This window comes from Mytilus trossulus, chromosome 10 (genome assembly GCF_036588685.1).
Source record: "Mytilus trossulus isolate FHL-02 chromosome 10, PNRI_Mtr1.1.1.hap1, whole genome shotgun sequence".
Classification (NCBI taxonomy): Eukaryota; Metazoa; Mollusca; class Bivalvia; order Mytilida; family Mytilidae; genus Mytilus; species Mytilus trossulus.
The window spans coordinates 42912871-42933388 of NC_086382.1; the positions used below are offsets into that span (position 1 = coordinate 42912871).

Below are 20518 nucleotides of genomic sequence, written 5' to 3' on the forward strand. Positions count from 1 at the left end.
ATTGTCTCTGGGTAATACAATAAATGTAATGCATTCAATTTGAAATCTTTCTATTATATACAACAACAGAGGAGAACAAAAAGTATAATATATTTTTGTATAGATGATTAAAAAATCAACAAAACATATTTCTAATGAACACTGTTTTTGAAAGGTCAACAATTTTGTAAAGTAACTTTTTAAATTATGCTGAAAACTTTGAAAATTCAATTATTGTACCAATTTTTTGGGGCATTTACATGTACATTATACAATGTTATATATTTTCCTGTTCCCTTATAATTGTTTTATATCTAACTTTTTTAAGTTTTCACAGTAATCCTACCATTGAGGTGTATTTTCCAGAATTTGCAGCAGAGTAAATTGCCAGAATGCCATGTGATAACATTACGGAAAGGCATGTGATAATGTATTTAGATGAAGCATGTGATAAATTTTTGATATCACCCTGCTAAACACCATTTCAGAAAATAGGAAATTCAAGCAAATTCAATGCTTTTATCAGCATGATCAGACTGTAAACAAAAATTTGTCCCCAGTACATGGATGCTCCATCTGCACTATCATTTTCTATGTTCAGTGGACCGTGAAAATGGAATAAAATCTCTAATTTGGCATTAAAATCAGAAAGATCATATCATAGGGAACATGTTTACTAAGTTTCAAGTTGATTGGACTTTTCAACTTCAATAATCATCAAAAACTACTTTGACCAAAAACTTTAACCTGAAACGGAACGAACAAACAAACACACGGACCAACAGACACCCAGACCAGAAAACATAATGCCCATAAATGGGGCATAAAAACACAAGCTATTTCATGTACTTATACTAAATATATGATAAATGTAAAATATTGTACAATACCTCTGATGGTTTTCTTTTCCCTCCTTCTAACAGTTGCAATATTTCTGTACATTCTTCTGATGATCTACAGTAACCTGCTACGATGTCATATCCTTCTCCCTCTAAAAACTTGTCAGCAGCATCATGGAATTTGTCTAAAGCTAAGAAACCATATAAATTAAATATTCATATCATAGGTAGAATTGTTTATTACACATTTTTTCACACAAATTTGGATCCATTTTATGGAGGGCATATATTCAATAACTGCTAGTACATAGCAATCTGTACTTGGTGTCTTTTTATTGTTTGGATGTACAATACAGTACGTGTAGGGACTTATTTTTATGGATGTCTTAATCCGTCAAGTCGGATATGAATAATCAGACATTTTTATGGTAGGTAGTATGGTCATTAATCAACAGATCCAGGTGTGATTGGCAATATATTTGTCCTTTCATCTTAATCCGTGCTGCTAGAATTACGGTTCACTGATTTCAGAATCAGGTTACCTGTAATTTTAACCTCTCAGTCACTTTATTGATTACATCGTATTTGACATAAATTATTTTTACAGGTGAAGTACTGGAGAAAACTTTGTTTTAATAAAAATAGCCTATTTTTTTAATTATGGTTTTTATATTTCAACTGCTATTTATTTTCTAATTTGTTCCTCAAATTTATTTTTATTCTGTGTTCCTTGTTGTTTATTTTTTGTTTTTTGTGTATCTTTTTCTTATTTGTTTGCATAAAATTTCAAACATAAATATTTTTACATGTATTCTATTTCTGGAAGCTTACGGTCATTTTTGTTTTACTCGTAAATCCATTGATAAGCAGAATGCTGTCTCAAGTGTTAGTTTGACGCGGTCACATGCAAAATATTTCTATATTATGAATTTAATATTCAGTCTGTGTTGTGTCAGTTCCGAGATAAAAATAATTACAGTGAGCAATACTTGTATATTATTAGTAGCTTGATGATTCTTTGTAGATTTTACTTTTTACTGTAAACAAATATTGTCCGAAACTTCAAAGTTGGAGATGTATAACTAAAATAGAACGCAAATAATAACACTAGAAGAAGATATTGATTCTTGAGTTTATTTTAAGATTTCCGTGTTTGTTCATTATGCTAAATTAATATAATTGATCTGCATTTGAGGGTAGGGGGTAAATAGGGTCCGGATCTCGACATCCCGGGCTTAAAAACACGAAGTCCCAAGGTCCCGTATTTAAATAAATCTAAATCCTGACATCGCTAAAAAAAATATTCCAGATCCCGAAAGTGTTGAAACTTAATTACATAATATTAATTTACCACAATCCATGTAAAAAAGGAAACTTGTATGTTATATATTTTTAACAACAATCTATTAAGAAAAATGTGCTGTGAAAAGACAATTCCATGATACACATATTAGTAATCAACAGCGTGTGCACGTGGTTGAACTTTAACTTGACTCCACGCACAATAATATTGAATGCTAATAAAAGATATTAAAGATCGATTTTGTCCACTGCACGAGATTTTTATATGGCGGGAAATGTCGTAACAGTAAACACAGGTGACCTTACTGAACGACCGTGGGAAAATCCATTCATGAATAAATTTGATGTGGAGTGATTGACAGTATTGTGCGTTAGTTTTGAGGCTCTTGATCGATTGACCAGAATTAAGAAATTTAATCGATTAATCAAAACAAGATTTAGTCTTCTTTAACTATTTTTTGTTTTATTTTTATCAGTCATTTCCCGGATTCCGATTTAAATAATCTATTTGGAGACCTCCTTTAAACTAAGGAAATAATACAACATCCATTTAATTTATACCGACTGCGCGACCTTAAGAATGACTAGAAGTACGACGAAAAAGTAAAGACAGCTGATTACGACTAGTACGACTAGCCTTCAACCCCATTGGGGGGAAATTTTGTGCATTTATTCAATAAAACTATATAAAGTTAAATTTTGATTTTCGTGTATCGATTGATACAATTCGTAAAATATATTTATAATAAAAACACCAGCGATTTTCATTAGATATTTCAGACATGAAAATAGAGGGTCAACAATTTTTTGTAAAATAAAAAAATTGGAATCAAAATATGATCACGGCGTTATAAATATTGTGTTTAAAGAAACCAATTGTTTGACTTTCAAAGAGATTAACGGGAAATATGTCAAAACAGAAAGCATGAGTGATCTGTCTGACCAAAATGTTTTACTTGCGAGAAATGATTAATAGGTGTGAATTGATGTAGAGGCTCCAACGGGGAAAGTTATATCAAAGGAAAATAACTTTATTCACAATGCCTATATACATATTTTATAAATACGATATGTTGTCCCAAGGATTTGTATAGTGATACAGATCCTTGGTTGTCCTTATACTAAAAATTGTGTTTCTAATAATTACATATAAAGGAACAGGACGTTAAAAGGGGGAAATAATATAACCATCAACGAAAACTCGTAGAATTTACGGGATTGATGTCTCAACAATTTGATTTAAACTTCGATTGAAAACAGTCTTGGTTGTTATTAGGCTTATTATTTTGAATAAGATGAAATATTTACAAATATTAACAAATACAAATGCAAATACAAAATAGTTTATTGGCACAAAACTATTGTAATAATTGGCAACACAATATATTGTTAAAAATTGTCTTTATTTTGTTTTCAAATTATAAGAAAAAAATATCCCATATTCATGATATTTAATTTTAATTCTTCTATCTAATTTTTTATTTAAATTCTTTAAAATATATTCAATTTTAATTTCAACTCTTTCTCTTTGAATACAAAACAATATTTACATTTATCTATTCTCCATAAATACTAATATATCTGTACAGGTAAAATTTAATTCTAATCAAGCTGGTACAGATTGATTTACAACCTTCCACTTGGATATTGCACAGCAGGTGTTTATTACACTGGGACAACTGTCCGACCAGTCTGACATCTAGACGGATTAAGGCATCCATAAAAATAAGTCCCTACCTGTACTGTACCTGGCAATGTCCATTGCGTTTTTGTTACATGTAGCTGTTTTTACTTTTGTCCATTTGACAGCCTCACTGTATCCTATTATAATTATGACGTCTTGAAAAGCTATTATACTTTTTTGCTTTGATACTTTACAGCATCAGCATCCCTGTAAGGTGTCGAAGCAAAAAAGTACAATAGCCTTTCAAGACGTCATAGTTAGGAGATAACTGTATTGTATTTTAAGCTCCGACGGCATCAATTATGGATTTGCTGGTCGCAAATTAATTTTACTGGCGAGGCGTTAGCGGAGACAGTAAACGGGTTTTTGCGACCATCAAATCCCAAATTGATACCGTCGGAGCTTAAAATACAATATTGTTATCTCCATTCTAATGAAACTGACAAAAAAAACCGTTAAAACATGTATTTAAAATCTGTCATTTGCCGTCTGCGCTTGCGCGTACGTCTCATGTCAATTGGCTTCTGGTTGCATGTCATAAAATCTGATAACAATTGTTTACTAAAAGATGTATATTGTTCCAACCTGCAATTAACCAATGGATTTGCTAAAAAGATTGAACAGTTACTTGCTACATTAAATTTTTCACATGTTTGGAAAAATCATGATACTATTTCAAAAAAGCGTTTATTATATGCAATTCATACCAAACTTAATGATAGATATCTTAATTATTGGAAAGAAAATATATTTTGTGATAATAAATCAGTACATGGTAATAAGCTGAGAACATATAGACAGCTTAAAGAAAATTATAAATTGGAAACCTATTTATTGTTAAATATAGACAGAAAAGTAATAGGGCATTTTGCTAAAATTCGTATTAGTAATAGTGTTCTTAGAATTGAACAAGGGCGTCACACTAAAACCCCTGTAGAAGAAAGAATTTGTCCTTTGTGTCTCTTAGAAGTAGAAGATGAATTTCATTTCACTTTAAAATGTACAAAATTAAATATAATTAGAGACCAACTGTTTTCCAGAATTAGTGAAATAGTTCCCTCTTTTTTCAATATGACTAATGAAGCAAGATTTAAATTTTTGTATACGTGTGTTGAGACTGATATAATTAGAATTATTGTTAAATTTATAAGCGACATGTACATTTCTAGAAATGCTCTATTAAGCACTTAATAACTTTGTGGTACCACCTCCTCATATAATGTTTATAAATTTGGTATGATATATATATATATGTTTGTATGCTTGTGTATAACAAATTTGTATTGTTTTGATATCAATCCTGTAATTTTGGATTTTAAACCAATAAAAATTACTTACTTACTTACTTACTTACATAGCATCAATTGTCAATTGATGCCATGTAAGAAAGTGATGTTATCCAATCAAAATGAACGTTACAAACGTTGTTGCATTAGAATTATTTATAGTTGCTAATTTCTCAGTGTATTCCAAACTCTGTCTGACCGAAGAAATGTCAGACAAAAAATCGTTCGGTCAGACAATTTTTTTCAGATTTTTCTGTTGAACATTTAGTAGAAAATGTCCAAAAAAAAATCGCCCAGACAAACCGTAAAACAGATTGGCAGACTTAAATTAATGTGTAATTTGATCTATCTATTGTAAAGAATTGCCTCATTGGGAATCACACAACATCTTATTCATATACTTAACATAGAGCTTAATTGTTTCTTATTGACAATAAATAATTTATCAGTGAGACCATCAAGACTTCAAGTTCAAAACAAATATTTTTTGGTCTAACCTAAGAATGTGGTGATGGGATCTTTTAATTCAACTTTGAAATGAACTTCTGTGTATTCATCTTTTTCTGTCTTCTTCTTTTTGGGTGATTTAATAACAGTCGAATCTGATTTTCTCTTATTTAGAGTTTTATCCTTCATGCTCACATGTGATTTTCATTTCCTCCTTTCTAATGATCTCTAGAGTTATCTGTCGTTTTTTAGTTCCGAATAATTTCGGTCTCACTAATTAGCCACAAAAAGAATTTTAGCGACAAGAAGCGACAAGAAGCGACAAGAAGAATAATATTAGCGACACGAAGCGACAAGAAACTAAAGCGGCAAGAAAACATTTTTTTTTATTAAAATTACTTATTCCAAATAAATATTAAAAGAATATGCAAAAGAAAAACAATTTTAACGGCAGTAAAGTTAATATTGATAGAAAAAAATGAAACTTAGATCTAATTTTTATAGTTTAGCACCAGCACTACATTTATTTACATGATATTTTATTACTAGGTAAAGGCTCGGGGGGGCCACTTCCTATGTAATGACTGGTAGGGATGAGCCGCTGGAATAGGTCACTATTTCATGCATCATGATATATGAAAAGGGTGAGAAATTCAGATTAAATATATCAATAGGTTGATATTATCACTTGCTATATATATATTATAAGTATCTGAAACTAATCAAATGTTCCTGTTTATTTTTAATGCGGTTAAACCACAGTGGTAAATGCATCAGCTATTTGTCAAACCAATTAAACTGTATTTATTCAATGTAGTATTTCCACTGAGGTTAGATATAGGAGCAATAAATCCAATCATTTTGACATTTCCACCTCATTAACATTGAAAGGTTTGCATACATGAAACATTAGAAGAAATTCCATAGCATATTGTCAGCGTCCTTCAAAAGGGAACGACAAATCAGTTTTTAATTAATGTATACGTAAACACAGTTAAAGTGATACTATCTAGTGTTACTACAATTATCTGATAAAACATTTTATCTGATAAAACATTATCTATTATCTTTTCAAATTGAAATTTCTTCATAATTAAAGTTATAAAAGGGGCAAATAGCACTGGCAAAAAGAAGAGTGAAGAATTTATTGGAAAAGCAATGTGTGATTATCGCGACTGCATTGCTTCTAAACAAAAACGTAAAATGAGCAGGACCTCAAAATTTTTGTAAACTCTAATGTGTCAGAAGATGAAAAATATCCAAATATATCTATAGGTCTGTTTTTTGTTTATTAATATATGAAAAGGTATATATTTTTGATAAACAAAATATATGAAAAGGGTGGGGTACTTGATGTCTCAGCTGCTCACCCCTACCCAAAAAAGTTTGAAGTGGCCCCCCCGGGAGGGAAGGTGACAAATCTTTGTTTTTATTTTCATTTTATAGCGTTTACATTTCCTTTGCCTTACAAATGTTTAATTTCTTCACCTATCAATATAATAATAAGAATAATCAATTTATTTCTGCCCGTATATTAAAAATGTGTCGCGGAAATTATTCTTCTTGTCGCTTCTTGTCGCTTTTTGACGCCTCTTGTCGCTAATTAGTGAGACCCAATAATTTGTTTCTAAAATTAGAAAAGAACCAGCAATCGTTCCAGATATTACTCACGACTTGAATGACATCACGAACAAAAACAACACAGGATCACAAGAGAAAAAGTCATTTTATAAATCTTATTTTGACAAACTAGGGTTCCAGAATTATACACAGACAAAATGGACAGTATCCTTTATAAATAATAAAGAAAATTTGTGTCTAAGTTTCAAGAAAGATATCGAGTTTTGTTGTATTTTTAAATGTTGTACAACGGAAGTAAGTTTTACAAGTTTGGGAAGATCCCCAGGCTAATAAATGGATATTATTCCCACAAAGAGTATTACTTTATTCCAGCTTGGTTTTCAAAATGGAAGCCAGTCATGAAAAGGGCACCTTAGCTCACTGATTGATAATACACCTTAATATCGCTATTACTATAATGAGCCTACTCGGCCGGCTGACGCATACAACAATCACTTTTCCATTGACATTGTGGCGTCAGATATTTTGTTTTATGACGACAAAATTTTACGGGAACCTGTGTGATATCCAGTAATGGCGGACAAATAGTGATAAGGTGTATTCTAAAGGGAATGTCATACATACACCTTATCGCTACATTTTTGTATTTCCGCTTGACCCGAGAATCTGTTCCGCTTGAACTATTGGCGTCATACAACAATCACTTTTCCATTGTGGTGTCAGATATTTTGAATTATGACGTCAAAATTTTACAGGACCCTGTGTGATGTCCAGTAATGGCGGACAAATAGCGATAAGGTGTATTGTCTTAGTGTGTAAAAAGGTAAACAACAGTTGTTTCAGCCAGGAGTTTGAGTGCAATGCTAGTCACTTTTATGTGAGATGCAATAAATTTCATTTTCATATAAAGTAGGGGACCAAGGATATATATTTCTAGCTTTACATATGGGCAAGTTTAGCCAGGTTATCTAGGGGCAAGTCCTTCAAGGGGGTCCCATTTGGGGGGGGGGGGTTCTGACCTGGGATCCCCCTTATTGTTTCGTCTGATTTCGGTATCCTGCTTCGACTATGTACATAAGCAATTCTTTTCTCTTTGTAATTTCCTGTGTCCTGCAAGTCCTATTTTTCCATGGCACAATGATTTTCACGTGTCGCACTTACAAAAGATTTGCAATCCCGCGTCATGCTTGGACCCCAATGAGATCTACTTCATGAACCTGGATCTTTACAGGCTTTAGGCATGTACAAATGTAATATAGACAGTTATTGCATGATTTGACTGACATGAAGCTTAGATGAGAAAAAGGATCTGGAAATCTTGTTACAAAAAAATTCACTTACAATTGTACATGTAGGTAATTATAGGGGACATTCCTAATCAACAAAACTTGAAATGATAAAAATGACAGTATATTTTATACCTTTTGTATTATTCTTTGCCATCTCAGACTTTGCAAATGGATAAAATGTCGAAATAACTGCCTTTTTACATTCATGTCATGATGACATTGGATTACAGATCTAGACATGCTAGATGTTCTGATTATGTTCTGACTATTATATATTCATTCATTTGTTTTAAATCAATTCTCATAAATTTTTTGTATTTGTTATATTTTCCTTAATTTATGTTCAGAACATTTATTTAATCTTAAATTTGCTGCCAAAGATCTTGAGAGAAATGCCAAAAAAAGTGAAAAGTCAGAAAGAGAAGAAAAGACAAAGTTGAAAAAGGTAAACCATAACATCTATAGATTTTATTTTATCATACATGCAAATGATCATGATTGCATTATGAAATTTATGTAAGAAGAAGTTGTAAAATTGTCCATGGCTATGTGGCAACTAACTATTCTCCAGATACGAAATGCATAGATGGTAGCAACTAAAGGGCCCTGTATAGTCTCCAACAATGAGCAAAACCCTCGTCATAATAATTGACATGAATATAGACCTTTGATTTTCTTGTTTGAATTGTTATACATTTGTAATTTACAGGCCTTTTATAGCTGACTATGCAGTATGGGCTTTGCTCATGTTTGAAGGCCGTACAGTGACCTATAGAATGTATACATGTAGGTGTTAATTTCTGTGTCATTTGGTCTTTTGTGGAGAGTTGTCTCATTAGCAATCATACCAAATATTCTTTTTTATGTTTTGAATACATGTATTTATAGCAATGCAAGTACAAATGTATCAAATGCCTTGTCTGACAAAAAGAAAAAAAAATAAACAAGAAAAGCAATGGCCTGATTTATGAAGACGTATACAAAAAACATTGAAAAAACAATTACATTGTATATATATATGATAAAGATTTGTTTGTATGTCATATATAGTATCAAACAACATAATGTATTTTAAACTTGTTTTAAAAGAGTTCTAGATCTATACATGGTCAACAACAAAAGGTATTTAATTTACATGTACACCACAGAGAAAAGAAGATACTCAGCATGAAATGAAGTGTAACATTGTGTTTACATTGCTGTAGTTTGAGTTATAAAATTAACACCACAGAGAAAAGAAGCCCAGCATGTGCATATATATATGAAAGGAAGTTTAAAATTGTGTTTATATTGATGTAGTTTTAAATTTAACATGTTTAATGAGAGTTTTTATATTTGAAAATATAGGCAATTCAGAAAGGTAACATGGAGGGGGCCAAAATCCATGCAGAAAGTGCCATACGACAAAAGAACCAAGCACTTAATTATCGTAGAATGAGTGCTAGAATTGATGCTGTAGCTGCTCGAGTCCAGACAGCTTTAACCACAAAACAGGTAATAAACATTGATTTAAAAAAAAAATACAAACCTGACAGGCAACGTTCATGAATCAAGTTTTTGAAATATATCATGTATATACATGTACTCAGTCATCTTCAGACACAACTTATCCAGTAACATACATGACATATTTAAGAACTATTGGAACTATAGGGTCATTCCATTTTACTCATCTTAAAAAAGTACTTTTTAAAATACATGTATTAAAAGTATTCTATATGAACAGCTACAATTATGATATTGTAGTTCGATCTTACTTGTTGGGTACCAATGTGTGTTGATTTCATGGGTATATCAATGTATTTGGGAACCACAAGTTTAAATGTTCAACAAAGTATAAATTTTCATAGGGATTATATATAAAGACTTTACTTTGACAAAACTTTGAAATAAAAAATCCACAAAAATACAATTTCAATTCAACCAACAAAATTGGTACTCATGTATATAAATGAATCCACTATTATTGATCAGAAGCTCGCTAATATTTTTATGTCTTCCCAGTAGCAGAGAGGCATTAAGTTTTACCCTTGTCTCTCTGTAAAAATAAAATTGAGAATGGAAATTGGGAATGTAGCTATATATATATATAGTCTGTCTATTGATCTGTACATCCTGAAATATGTAACCGTTCTCTAACATTTGTTTGACTCAACTGAATCAAATGAAATGTAACCTTATACCTAATGCTTATAACTGTGGATTCATTCATTTTCGTCATTACCAAGTTTTTGTGGTTTGATGAAGACTTGCATGTTTGTGGATATTGAATTTCGTGGTTGTAACCAAGCCTACACGAAAATTTGTATCCAACGAATATTAATAAATCCACAGTACACTGTGTACAACAAAACACAGATCAAAATTGAAATTTGATGACATTACTTTTAACATTTTAGAGTTATGCCCCTTTACAAATTGAAGCACTTTTAAAATAACTGTCTTTAACTTAAGTTTGTCTCATCCAAATGTTATGAAACTTATACACAATGCTTTTAAGCACAAAACACAGATTAAGTTTGAATTTGGATGGCATCACAAATTTATACGTCTTCAGTGTCAAGCCCCTTTACAAATGGAAAATTGCTGACTTTTTCCTATCTGTTCTCTAACTTAAGTTTGTCTCAACCAATTGTTATCAAACTTATACACAATGTTAATCACCACATAATACATATTTTGTTTAAAATTGGGTGGTCTTACATGTACTTTGACAGTTCATGAGTTATGCCTCTTTATGATAGAAAAAATGCTGATTTATTTTTGTTTTCTAACAAAATATTTTGTATAATATTCAGGTGACAGGATCTATGGCAGGTGTTGTGAAGTCTATGGAATCTGCAATGAAATCTATGAATTTAGAAAAGGTAAGGTTGGAACCAAGCAGTTTAATAGAGACTACTAGATGATAAATATATAACAGATGTGGTATGCAAAAAACTAGTCGTATAACAGAGGTGGTAGGATAAAACAAGTTTTATAAAATAAATAATCTTTATTTCAAGAGGATAATCCCATTAGTTAAAACTAATTTTCCTGGGAATAACAGATATTGAGGCAGTAGTGTAAAAAGTAGTTGTATTGCAGAAGCAGAATGGTAACATCAAACTATATGATACAAATTGTGTTAGAATGGTAATGATTTAGAAAGTTTTGTCATGAAGTTATAGGGGCTTCTGTGTATGAACCATCAAACTTATGTATCACTATAAATCAGAAGATGTGGTATGATTGCCAATGAGACAACTGTCCACAAGAAACCAAAATGACACAGACATTAACAACTACAGGTCACCATACGGCCTTCAACAATGAGCAAAGCCCATACCACATAGTCAGCTTTAAAAGGCTCCATTATGACGATGTAAAACAATTCAATCGAGAAAACTAACTGCCTTACTTATATAAAACAAATGAACGAAAAACAAATATGTAACACATAAACAAACAACAACCATAGAATTACAGGCTCCTGACTTGGGAAAGACGCATACATAAATAATGTGGCAGGGTCAAACATGTTAGCAGGATCCCAACCCTCTCCTAACCTGGACAGTGGTATAATAGGACACCATAAAAAAGAACTATGAAAATCAGTTGAAAAAGGCTTAACTCCTCAGTTGGACAAAAATACAAGTGGATGTGGCGGTGTACTTGTACATCCCTACAACAAAAAGACACTAGGAACAGATCTGAGAGTACTCACAGTTATCTGTCAGCTAGTTTAAAGCCACTAACAACTAATGAAAAAAATCATGCATCTAAGACTAAACTATCAATTTAGTCTGTCAACACTGAGGTTGTGAGTTCAAACCCAGCACATGGTAGCTAGGTGCACTGGATTACAGTCTAAATTGATAAGGATTTTAAGTTTTTCTGTCAAAGGTTGATGTTTTTTTCCCAGCACTCTTGCATCCTCCAACAATAAATTCTGACTGCAACAAATGTTGGGTGAAAGATACAAGAAGGACAGTCAAATACGGAAAATAAACTGACAATGCCATGGCTAACTAAGAAAAACACCAACAGATAAATAATAGTACACAGGACACAGCATAGAAAACTAAAGACTAAGCAATATAAACCATGCAAACCCAATCAAAAACTGGGCGTAATATCAGGTGATGCGGGAGGGTAAGCAGATCCTGCTCCACATGTAGCATCCATTGTGTTGCTCATGTTATTACAAACATGGGAAATAGTATAATTTGGCGTCCATGATCTTCAGGAAGCGATGATTTCAACTTCACCATATGGAACTCTTGGTTTAATAGCTTCCTTGTTAGCATCAACTCTGTATCAAGGAAATCATGATAGGAAATACAAGCCCAGGAATATTGTCTCAATTTGGAGATATAAACTCACTATGCAGGCGCTGCTGGAATGTTGCTACCTAGAAATGGAAAGTTCACATTTGGGAAGCTGATATCATCTCTTGTCACAAAGTTTTTTAACACACAGCACACTATTGCTGAAAATGGTGTTAAACACCAATCAATCATTAAGTTGTTGAAGTGAAATTGATTAGTCTGTAGTAAGTTGCTATTGCGTTTAGTAATATACAAGTGATTTATGTATTTAAACGTACCAGTAGTAAAATTTTGACATTGTTAACATGTGTGTATTTACTGTATTATCTTGACAAATCTGAAGTAAAACTGATGACTAAATATTTCATTGTAGGTATCACAGTTAATGGACAGATTTGAAACCCAGTTTGAGAACTTAGATGTGCAATCACAAGTAATGGAGAACACCATGTGTAATTCCTCAACATTAACCACACCACAAGGAGAGGTGGATGGCTTAATGCAACAAGTAGCAGATGAAGCAGGGTAAGGGAGATAATCTTACAAACTAACTTATTTTTGCAGATACTTTATTTTATGTTTATACCTTTCTTGTCTACTTTACAACTGTTTGTTTACACAATTTAGAAAAAACGTAAATTTAAAAAAATTTGCCATGGCAAAATCAGGTTTGAGATTCATAGTCCTCTGTGCCTCATTTCTGAACAATTAAAGTCAGTACTTTCAATATAAAAATAAGACCCTTCAATTTGAATAATTAAGTTTGACATTTTTTTATATTGCAGACTTGAGTTAAATATGGACCTACCATCAGCTCAGGGGTCAGCAATTGGGACTGCATCATCAACACAAGCATCATCAGAACAGGTTGGTTCATAGTAAAATAAAAGAAGATCTTAAATATTTGTTCTGATCAGAAGTAATGAGTGGTCAAGAACATTTGTAGAATTTGTTGTATTAAGGTGTTTAAAAAGCTTAATTTTAAGTCAACTTATATTTATATTCAAGGGGCAGTGGGGTTCAAAACACATTACACAATGATAAATTTAATTTCTAAATAAAAATGTAGAGGCATGGTCTTGGTGGATAAAAATGCCTTCCAACCAAATCCCTGACCTCATATGATCAATTTTGGCTTTGTGTTTGAGTAGTGTTGATAACATTTGAATTTATTTATAGTTAAGTTCAGGTTAACTCAAGTTTGATCAAATGTGGAGTAATGGGGAAACATTATCATGATTATGTCATTGAAATTTATAAATGAAGAGAAAAGTTCTGATAATGCAATGCTTGGCAAAGATCAATAATGTTGTTAGAAGTCCAGGGCTTCCAAAAGGGTCATATATTCCGGTCATTTGTATAATGTTCAATAAAAGACCGGCTGGGCAAAGCATGAAACGGTCATCTCATTTTTAGTTAAACTGTTTTCAAGGATTTTTCAGTCATTTTGATATAATTCACAATCTTTTTGACCTAACCTTTTGCCTTTAACAACCAGACATTTCCGGTCATAAAAAGTGACATGATGATTAATTACTATCAAAACAACCCCTACTTCAATGCTTTCTAATTTTAATCAAGATTAATTAGTTGTTGGACGGGCTGAAATCTACCTGTTCAGGTGACAGGTAAACTATTTTCAGTACCGGACATTGTATTCATAAATTGATCGGTCTATTTACAATTATTTTCGTATAATATAATTTCGGCGGTTTTTATCTTTTAGATTTAGTCCAAAAAATTAAGTTCTTAGAAATTAGGTTATCAACATGATTTGATGAAAAAATTAAAAAGGTTTTAAATGAAAAATCATCAGAACTACGTTGTATGAACAAGAACACGTGTGCGCATGTGCACAGGTGGGAAATTTAATTATGCATCCTACATTTCTTCAAAAATGCTTAAATTATCATTGACACCTGTATTTGATGTTCATCCAAGTATTTTGTTGAAGAAATAACGTTGAAAGAGCTTCTTCACTCAGTTGTGCTTTGTAAAATGTACACGGATTTTACGTATCTGTTTATGGTCTATGTTTTACCATTGTCAGGTCAACATCCGGTTTGGGAAATGTGGCTATGAAAATGAAATTAAGTTTTTGACAATGTCATTTTGCACAAATAAAGAGTCTAAGGCAGATATAAGAGCACACTGATGTGCACAGTTTGAATGATGCACTGCACATTTCAACAGTTTACGTCAGAACATCAAATTCATATCGAAGTAAAGTTTAATATCGTTTTTTTCTAATATAATGTCAATCATTGGGATGGCCATCTGATTTCCATAATTGCCTTTTGTGACTTAGTCTTAGGGATTAAAATCGGGATCAGATATAAAATGTCCGGCTGGCTCAAAAAAAATTTGGAAGCCTTGGTTAGAACTAGTTGTCTCCCTTGTAGAAACAAATCCTTATTTTGGCTTCAATGCCTTCCATAGCATGCAGGGATACCATATAACTGCCCTGTCTGGTATTTTTCTTTAATCATTTGACTGGCATAATAATTGATTTAAAATTTTTCTGATTATTGACTTTACCTAAAAGTTCTTTAATACATTAGATGTATGTTCAAAAAAAAATTTATGAAAATATTTAGTAAAAAATTTGATAAAAATCTTAAGTATGTTAAAACTTAAAACACAGTTCACTGTGAAACAGAATGATTCAGACAATAATTTTGGTTTAGAATCCAGTTATATAATAAAGTGCGTAATATTTTGAATATACAGAGAGATATTTCACCAATGATCACCAATATTAATTTAGAAAAATCCCACCTAGAGTTATTTTTCTGAAATGTTTGCATTGTATTTGGATGTTTAATGAAAATATTATTTCTATTTTTAGGATGAATTATCAAATAGACTGGCAAAATTACGGCAGATGTGAAGATATAATGGATATAGGAACATGGATAATTATAGCGCATTATATTTCATTTCTAGCAAAAGATCAAAACTGTGAATTCCATAGACACTTATCTTCTGATTCATACAAAATCTATTACATGATAAGTTTATGCAACATAGAATAATTAAAAAGGTGCTTTATAATGATAACTAGATTCAATTATTTGTTTTACAAAATATTATGAAAATATTCGGCAAAAGATATTGTTGGACTTTTCTTCACTGACTTATTAGTTATTAAAAATTCAAATCAATATACTGGTAATAAAACAAAACTTGGTTTATCTCTAAATGTAGTTTCATCATGAAGTAGATGATATTTGTCTTAATTATGTCTTGAAAAATCAATGTAAATGAAAAACTAAAAAAAACACCCTTCCAAGACAAAATAATCATCTAATGTTTTATTATTGTTCAAATGGGAATGAAAGTAGATTGAATAAAAATACACATATTACACTTTTAATGTCCATATTATTATGATTTTACAATGTTTTATTATGTAATTGTGTACAAATAATATTTTGTCTGTACATTTTCTCTTTGTTATATTAGACATGTTGTATGAGTGAATGTTACATAAAGTACATATTTATTATGATGGTTTAGTTTTTGTCTCCCCTGTATTGAAAGTGAAAAATGCAAGATATATAGGGATTACTATCTGGAGGCAGCAGCTTTGAATGCAATAACTTACTAGAAACTGAACACTGTTATTAGAATGAACAAAAGGTAGCTCACCCTCACTTATAAAATATTTCTAGTTTTCCAATTTCAGAATTATAGGATTTTAATAAATTTGATATAATTGTTTGGAATGGTGTAAGTTCCCTTTCAGTTTTGAAAATGCTAAGATTTTACTTGCAGATGTAGGTCGGATGAGAACCCAGGCGAGTTTCACTCCTATAGCTGACTTTTTAGTCTGGTGAGGTGCCTTTTTAGCACATCTGGCCTGGCCCATCACGTTGCTGAACATTATTGATGTTTACAGTTTATCTCTATCTATAATAATATTCAAGATAATAACCAAAAACAGCAAAATTTCCTCAAAATTACCAATTCAGGGGCAGCAACCCAACAACCTATTGACCGATTCATCTGAAAATTTCAGGGTCTTCAGGATCTTGACCTGATAAACATTTTTATCCCATGTCAAATTTCCTCAAAATGCTTTGGTTTTTGAGTTATAAGCCAAAAACTGCATTTTACCCCTATGTTCTATTTTTAGCCGTGGCGGCCATCTTGGTTGGTTGACCAGGTCACGCCACATATTTTTTAAACTAGATACCCCAAAGATGATTGTGGCCAAGTTTGGATTAACTTGGCCCAGTAGTTTCAGAGAAGAAGATTTTTGTAAAAGATTACTTTAATTTACGAAAAATGGTTAAAAATTGACTATAAAGGGCAATAACTCCTAAACGGGTCAACTGACTATTTTGGTCATGTTGAATTATTTGTAGATCTTACTTTGCTGAACATTATTGGTGTTTACAGTTTATCTCTATCTATAATAATATTCAAGATAGTAACCAAAAACAGCAAAATTTCCTCAAAATTACCAATTCAGGGGCAGCAACCCAACACCCTATTGACCGATTCATCTGAAAATTTCAGGGCAGATAGATCTTGACCTGATAAACATTTTTATTCCGTCAGATTCCTCAAAATGCTTTGGTTTTTGAGTTATAAGCCAAAAACTGCATTTTACCCCTATGTTCTATTTTTAGCTGTGGCGGCCATCTTGGTTGGTTGACCAGGTCACGCCACACATTTTTCAAACTAGATACCCCAAAGATGATTGTGGCCAAGTTTGGATTAATTTGGCCCAGTAGTTTCAGAGAAGAAGATTTTTGTAAAAGATTAATTTAATTTACGAAAAATGGTTAAAAATTGACTATAAAGGGCAATAACTCCTAAACGGGTCAACTGACCATTTTGGTCATGTTGACTTATTTGTAGATCTTACTTTGCTGAACATTATTGGTGTTTACAGTTTATCTCTATCTATAATTGTTCTATTTTTAGCCGTGGCGGCCATCTTGGTTGGTTGACCGGGTCACGCCACACATTTTTTAAACTAGATACCCCACTGATGATTGTGGCAAAGTTTGGTTTGATTTGGCCTAGTAGTTTCAGAGGAGAAGATTTTTGTAAAAGCTAACGCCGGACGACGACGGACGACGGACGCCGGACGCAAAGTGATGAGAAAAGCTCACTTGGCCCTTTGGGCCAGGTGAGCTAAAAAGGCCTAACTAATCAGATGAATACAAAAGAGATACAATTATTGAAATGGAAATGGGGAATGTGTCAAAGAGACAACAACCCAACCAAATAAAAATACAACAGCAGAAGGTCACCAACAGGTCTCCAATGTAGCGACAAATTCCCGCACGTACCCGGAGGCGTCTTTCAGCTGGCCCCTAAACAAATATATACTAGTTCAGTGACAATGAACGCCATAATAATTTCCAAATTGTACACAAGAAACTAAAATTAAAATAATACAAGACTAACGAAGGCCAGAGGCTCCTGACTTGGGACAGGCGCAAAAATGCGGCGGGGTTAAACATGTTTGTGAGATCTCAACCCTCCCCCTATACCTCTAACCAATGTAGAAAAGTAAACGCAAAACAAAACGCACATTAGAATTCAGTTCAAGAGAAGTCCGAGTCTGATGTCAGAAGATGTAACCAAAGAAAATAAACAAAATGACAATAATACATAAATAACAACAGACTACTAGCAGTTAACTGACATGCCAGCTCCAGACTTCAATCAAACTGACTGAAAGATTATGATTTCATCATATGAACATCAGGCATAATCCTTCCCGTTAGGGGTTTAGTATCATACCATCATAACATATATGAGAAGAACATAACCCGTGTCATGCCAACAACTGTTTTTAGAATAAATGTGTTTAGTTCCGACGCAAAGACCTTATCAGTGACTCAATATTAACGCCAAAATATGCAATCTTTAATGACCTGACAACAGTATCGTAATTATATCCCTTCTTAATAAGTCTATTCAAAGGTTTTGTAAGTTTCTGAGGTGAATACTGACACCTTTGTGCTTTATAAAGAATATTTCCATAAAAAAAATGGATGTGAAATACCTGAACGTATAAGAAGTCTGCATGTTGAGCTATATTTACTAATGATGTCTTTATACCGATGATAAAATTTAGTAAATGTTTTGACTAGTTTGTGATATCGAAAACCCTGGTGTAATAATTTTTCAGTAATACATAAACTTCTCTCGTTAAAATCTAAAACATGTTTACATACACGAGCGAATCGTACAAGTTAAGATATATAAACACCGTAAGATGGTGACAAGGGAACGTCACCATCTAAAAACGGATATATTAACGATAGGAAATGAAAAATCATCCCTTTTATCATAAATTTTAGTATTCAGCTTCCCGTTAGTGATATAGATATCAAGATCGAGGAAGGGGCAGTGGTCATTGTTAGCATAAGCTTTATTTAAAGTAAGTTCAGCAGGATAAATTTCATTAATATACATACTGAAGTCGTCATTATTGAGAGCCAAAATATCATCAAAATATCTAAAAGTATTATTAAATTTGTTTATCAGATGTTGTTTTGATGGGTCTTTGCTTATTTTTGTCATAAATTGTAACTCATAACATTACAAAAAGAGGTCCGCAATAAGTGGTGCACAGCTTGCATATTTACCTTTTTCATTAGAGAAGAAGGCTTTAAATGAGTTGCAGTAAATACAGTTGCAGTCAGATTTATCAAAAAGTAAAATCATAAAAATACGGTCAAAGGACTATTTTATTAAATAGGAAACTTTTGTTTGATTTGGTCGTGTGGAAGTGTAGTGTAAAGTTGGAAAGTCAACAGAATCTATAGAATTCTACAGAATCATGACAAAAGCACGTACTTTTATGTCTAAAACATCAATTTTTTACACTACAAAAAATTTAGCACTATGATTTTTTCATAAAGATGTGAAAATATCCTTTTGCAAAGATATCTTTTATGAATTTTCTCCTTCATTGACTTGTTGGTTATTGAAAATTAAAATCAAACTCGTAATATGAATGCTTTCTTCAACAAAACATGGTTTATATTAATGTAGTTTTATCATTATGTAGACGACATGTGTTTGAGTATGTCTTAAATAGAAAGATCAATGTAAATGAGAAACTAAGAAAAACATCCATCCTAGAAAAAAAATCATCCAAAGTTTTATGATTGTTCAAATGTGAATGAAAGTAGATTGAACAAAAATACGCATACTACATTTTTAATATCCAAACTTTCAAAAATAAAAACCGTGAAATAGTCGAGTGAAATCGTCATTTAAAAAAATCAAAATGATTAAAATCGATAACGAAAAAAGTTCCGGAAAATTTAATGTATAAAAAAAAAGACAAGAAATTTTTAACAAAGATCTGTATGTGTATTCACAATATTTATTTTATATATTTGTGAAATTAATTATACTTATTACAATTATAACTACTAATATTATGAATAAGTTATAACTCATCAATAAATAGTGTTTCCCTACACTATTAGGTAAACTAACATGAGGGATACTAAGTTACAAGCTGTAAACTTAGTATTTTGTTACAGCAAATATGAAATAAAGATATTATTACGTTTAAAACAAAATGGTTAAAACTACGTTCAGCTTAGTACCATTAAGTTTTTTTTAACTATCTAAACTGTTTAATTTTTAAACGAAGATAATAATTTCCAATTTGTTAAAATTTTTAAAAATAAAATAAAATGGAATTTCGATACAGTATAAATTATCAAAAGTTCTAAAAAGAATTAAAAAACTTAATGCACCTATTTTTCACTTTTGATAAATCCTCGAAAAAGACGAACATATATGACCTCCTAGAGGT

The 20518-nt window shown here is 31.7% G+C and overlaps 2 protein-coding genes across 2 annotated transcripts in view; one reads left to right on the top strand and one right to left on the bottom strand.

Annotated features, from left to right (window-relative positions):
- Positions 1-5789, bottom strand: part of LOC134687392 (nucleolar pre-ribosomal-associated protein 1-like) — a 64102-nt gene extending 58313 nt beyond the window's left edge. Inside the window, exons 1-2 of the mRNA XM_063547649.1 lie at positions 5588-5789; positions 870-1009 (exon numbers count right to left, since the gene is read on the bottom strand). Coding sequence (XP_063403719.1) covers positions 870-1009; positions 5588-5726 — 279 coding nt within the window. The 5' untranslated portion in view covers positions 5727-5789. The remainder of the gene's footprint in view (positions 1-869; positions 1010-5587) is intronic.
- A 1374-nt stretch (positions 5790-7163) lies between these two features.
- On the top strand, positions 7164-16225 carry LOC134687394 (charged multivesicular body protein 1b-like). Its single transcript, XM_063547651.1, has 7 exons — positions 7164-7322; positions 8755-8852; positions 9755-9901; positions 11206-11274; positions 13091-13242; positions 13503-13584; positions 15566-16225. The coding sequence occupies exons 1-7, from the start codon at positions 7316-7318 to the stop codon at positions 15605-15607; spliced, it is 597 nt and encodes a 198-aa protein (XP_063403721.1). The 5' UTR covers positions 7164-7315; the 3' UTR covers positions 15608-16225.
- Positions 16226-20518: the final 4293 nt, after the last annotated feature.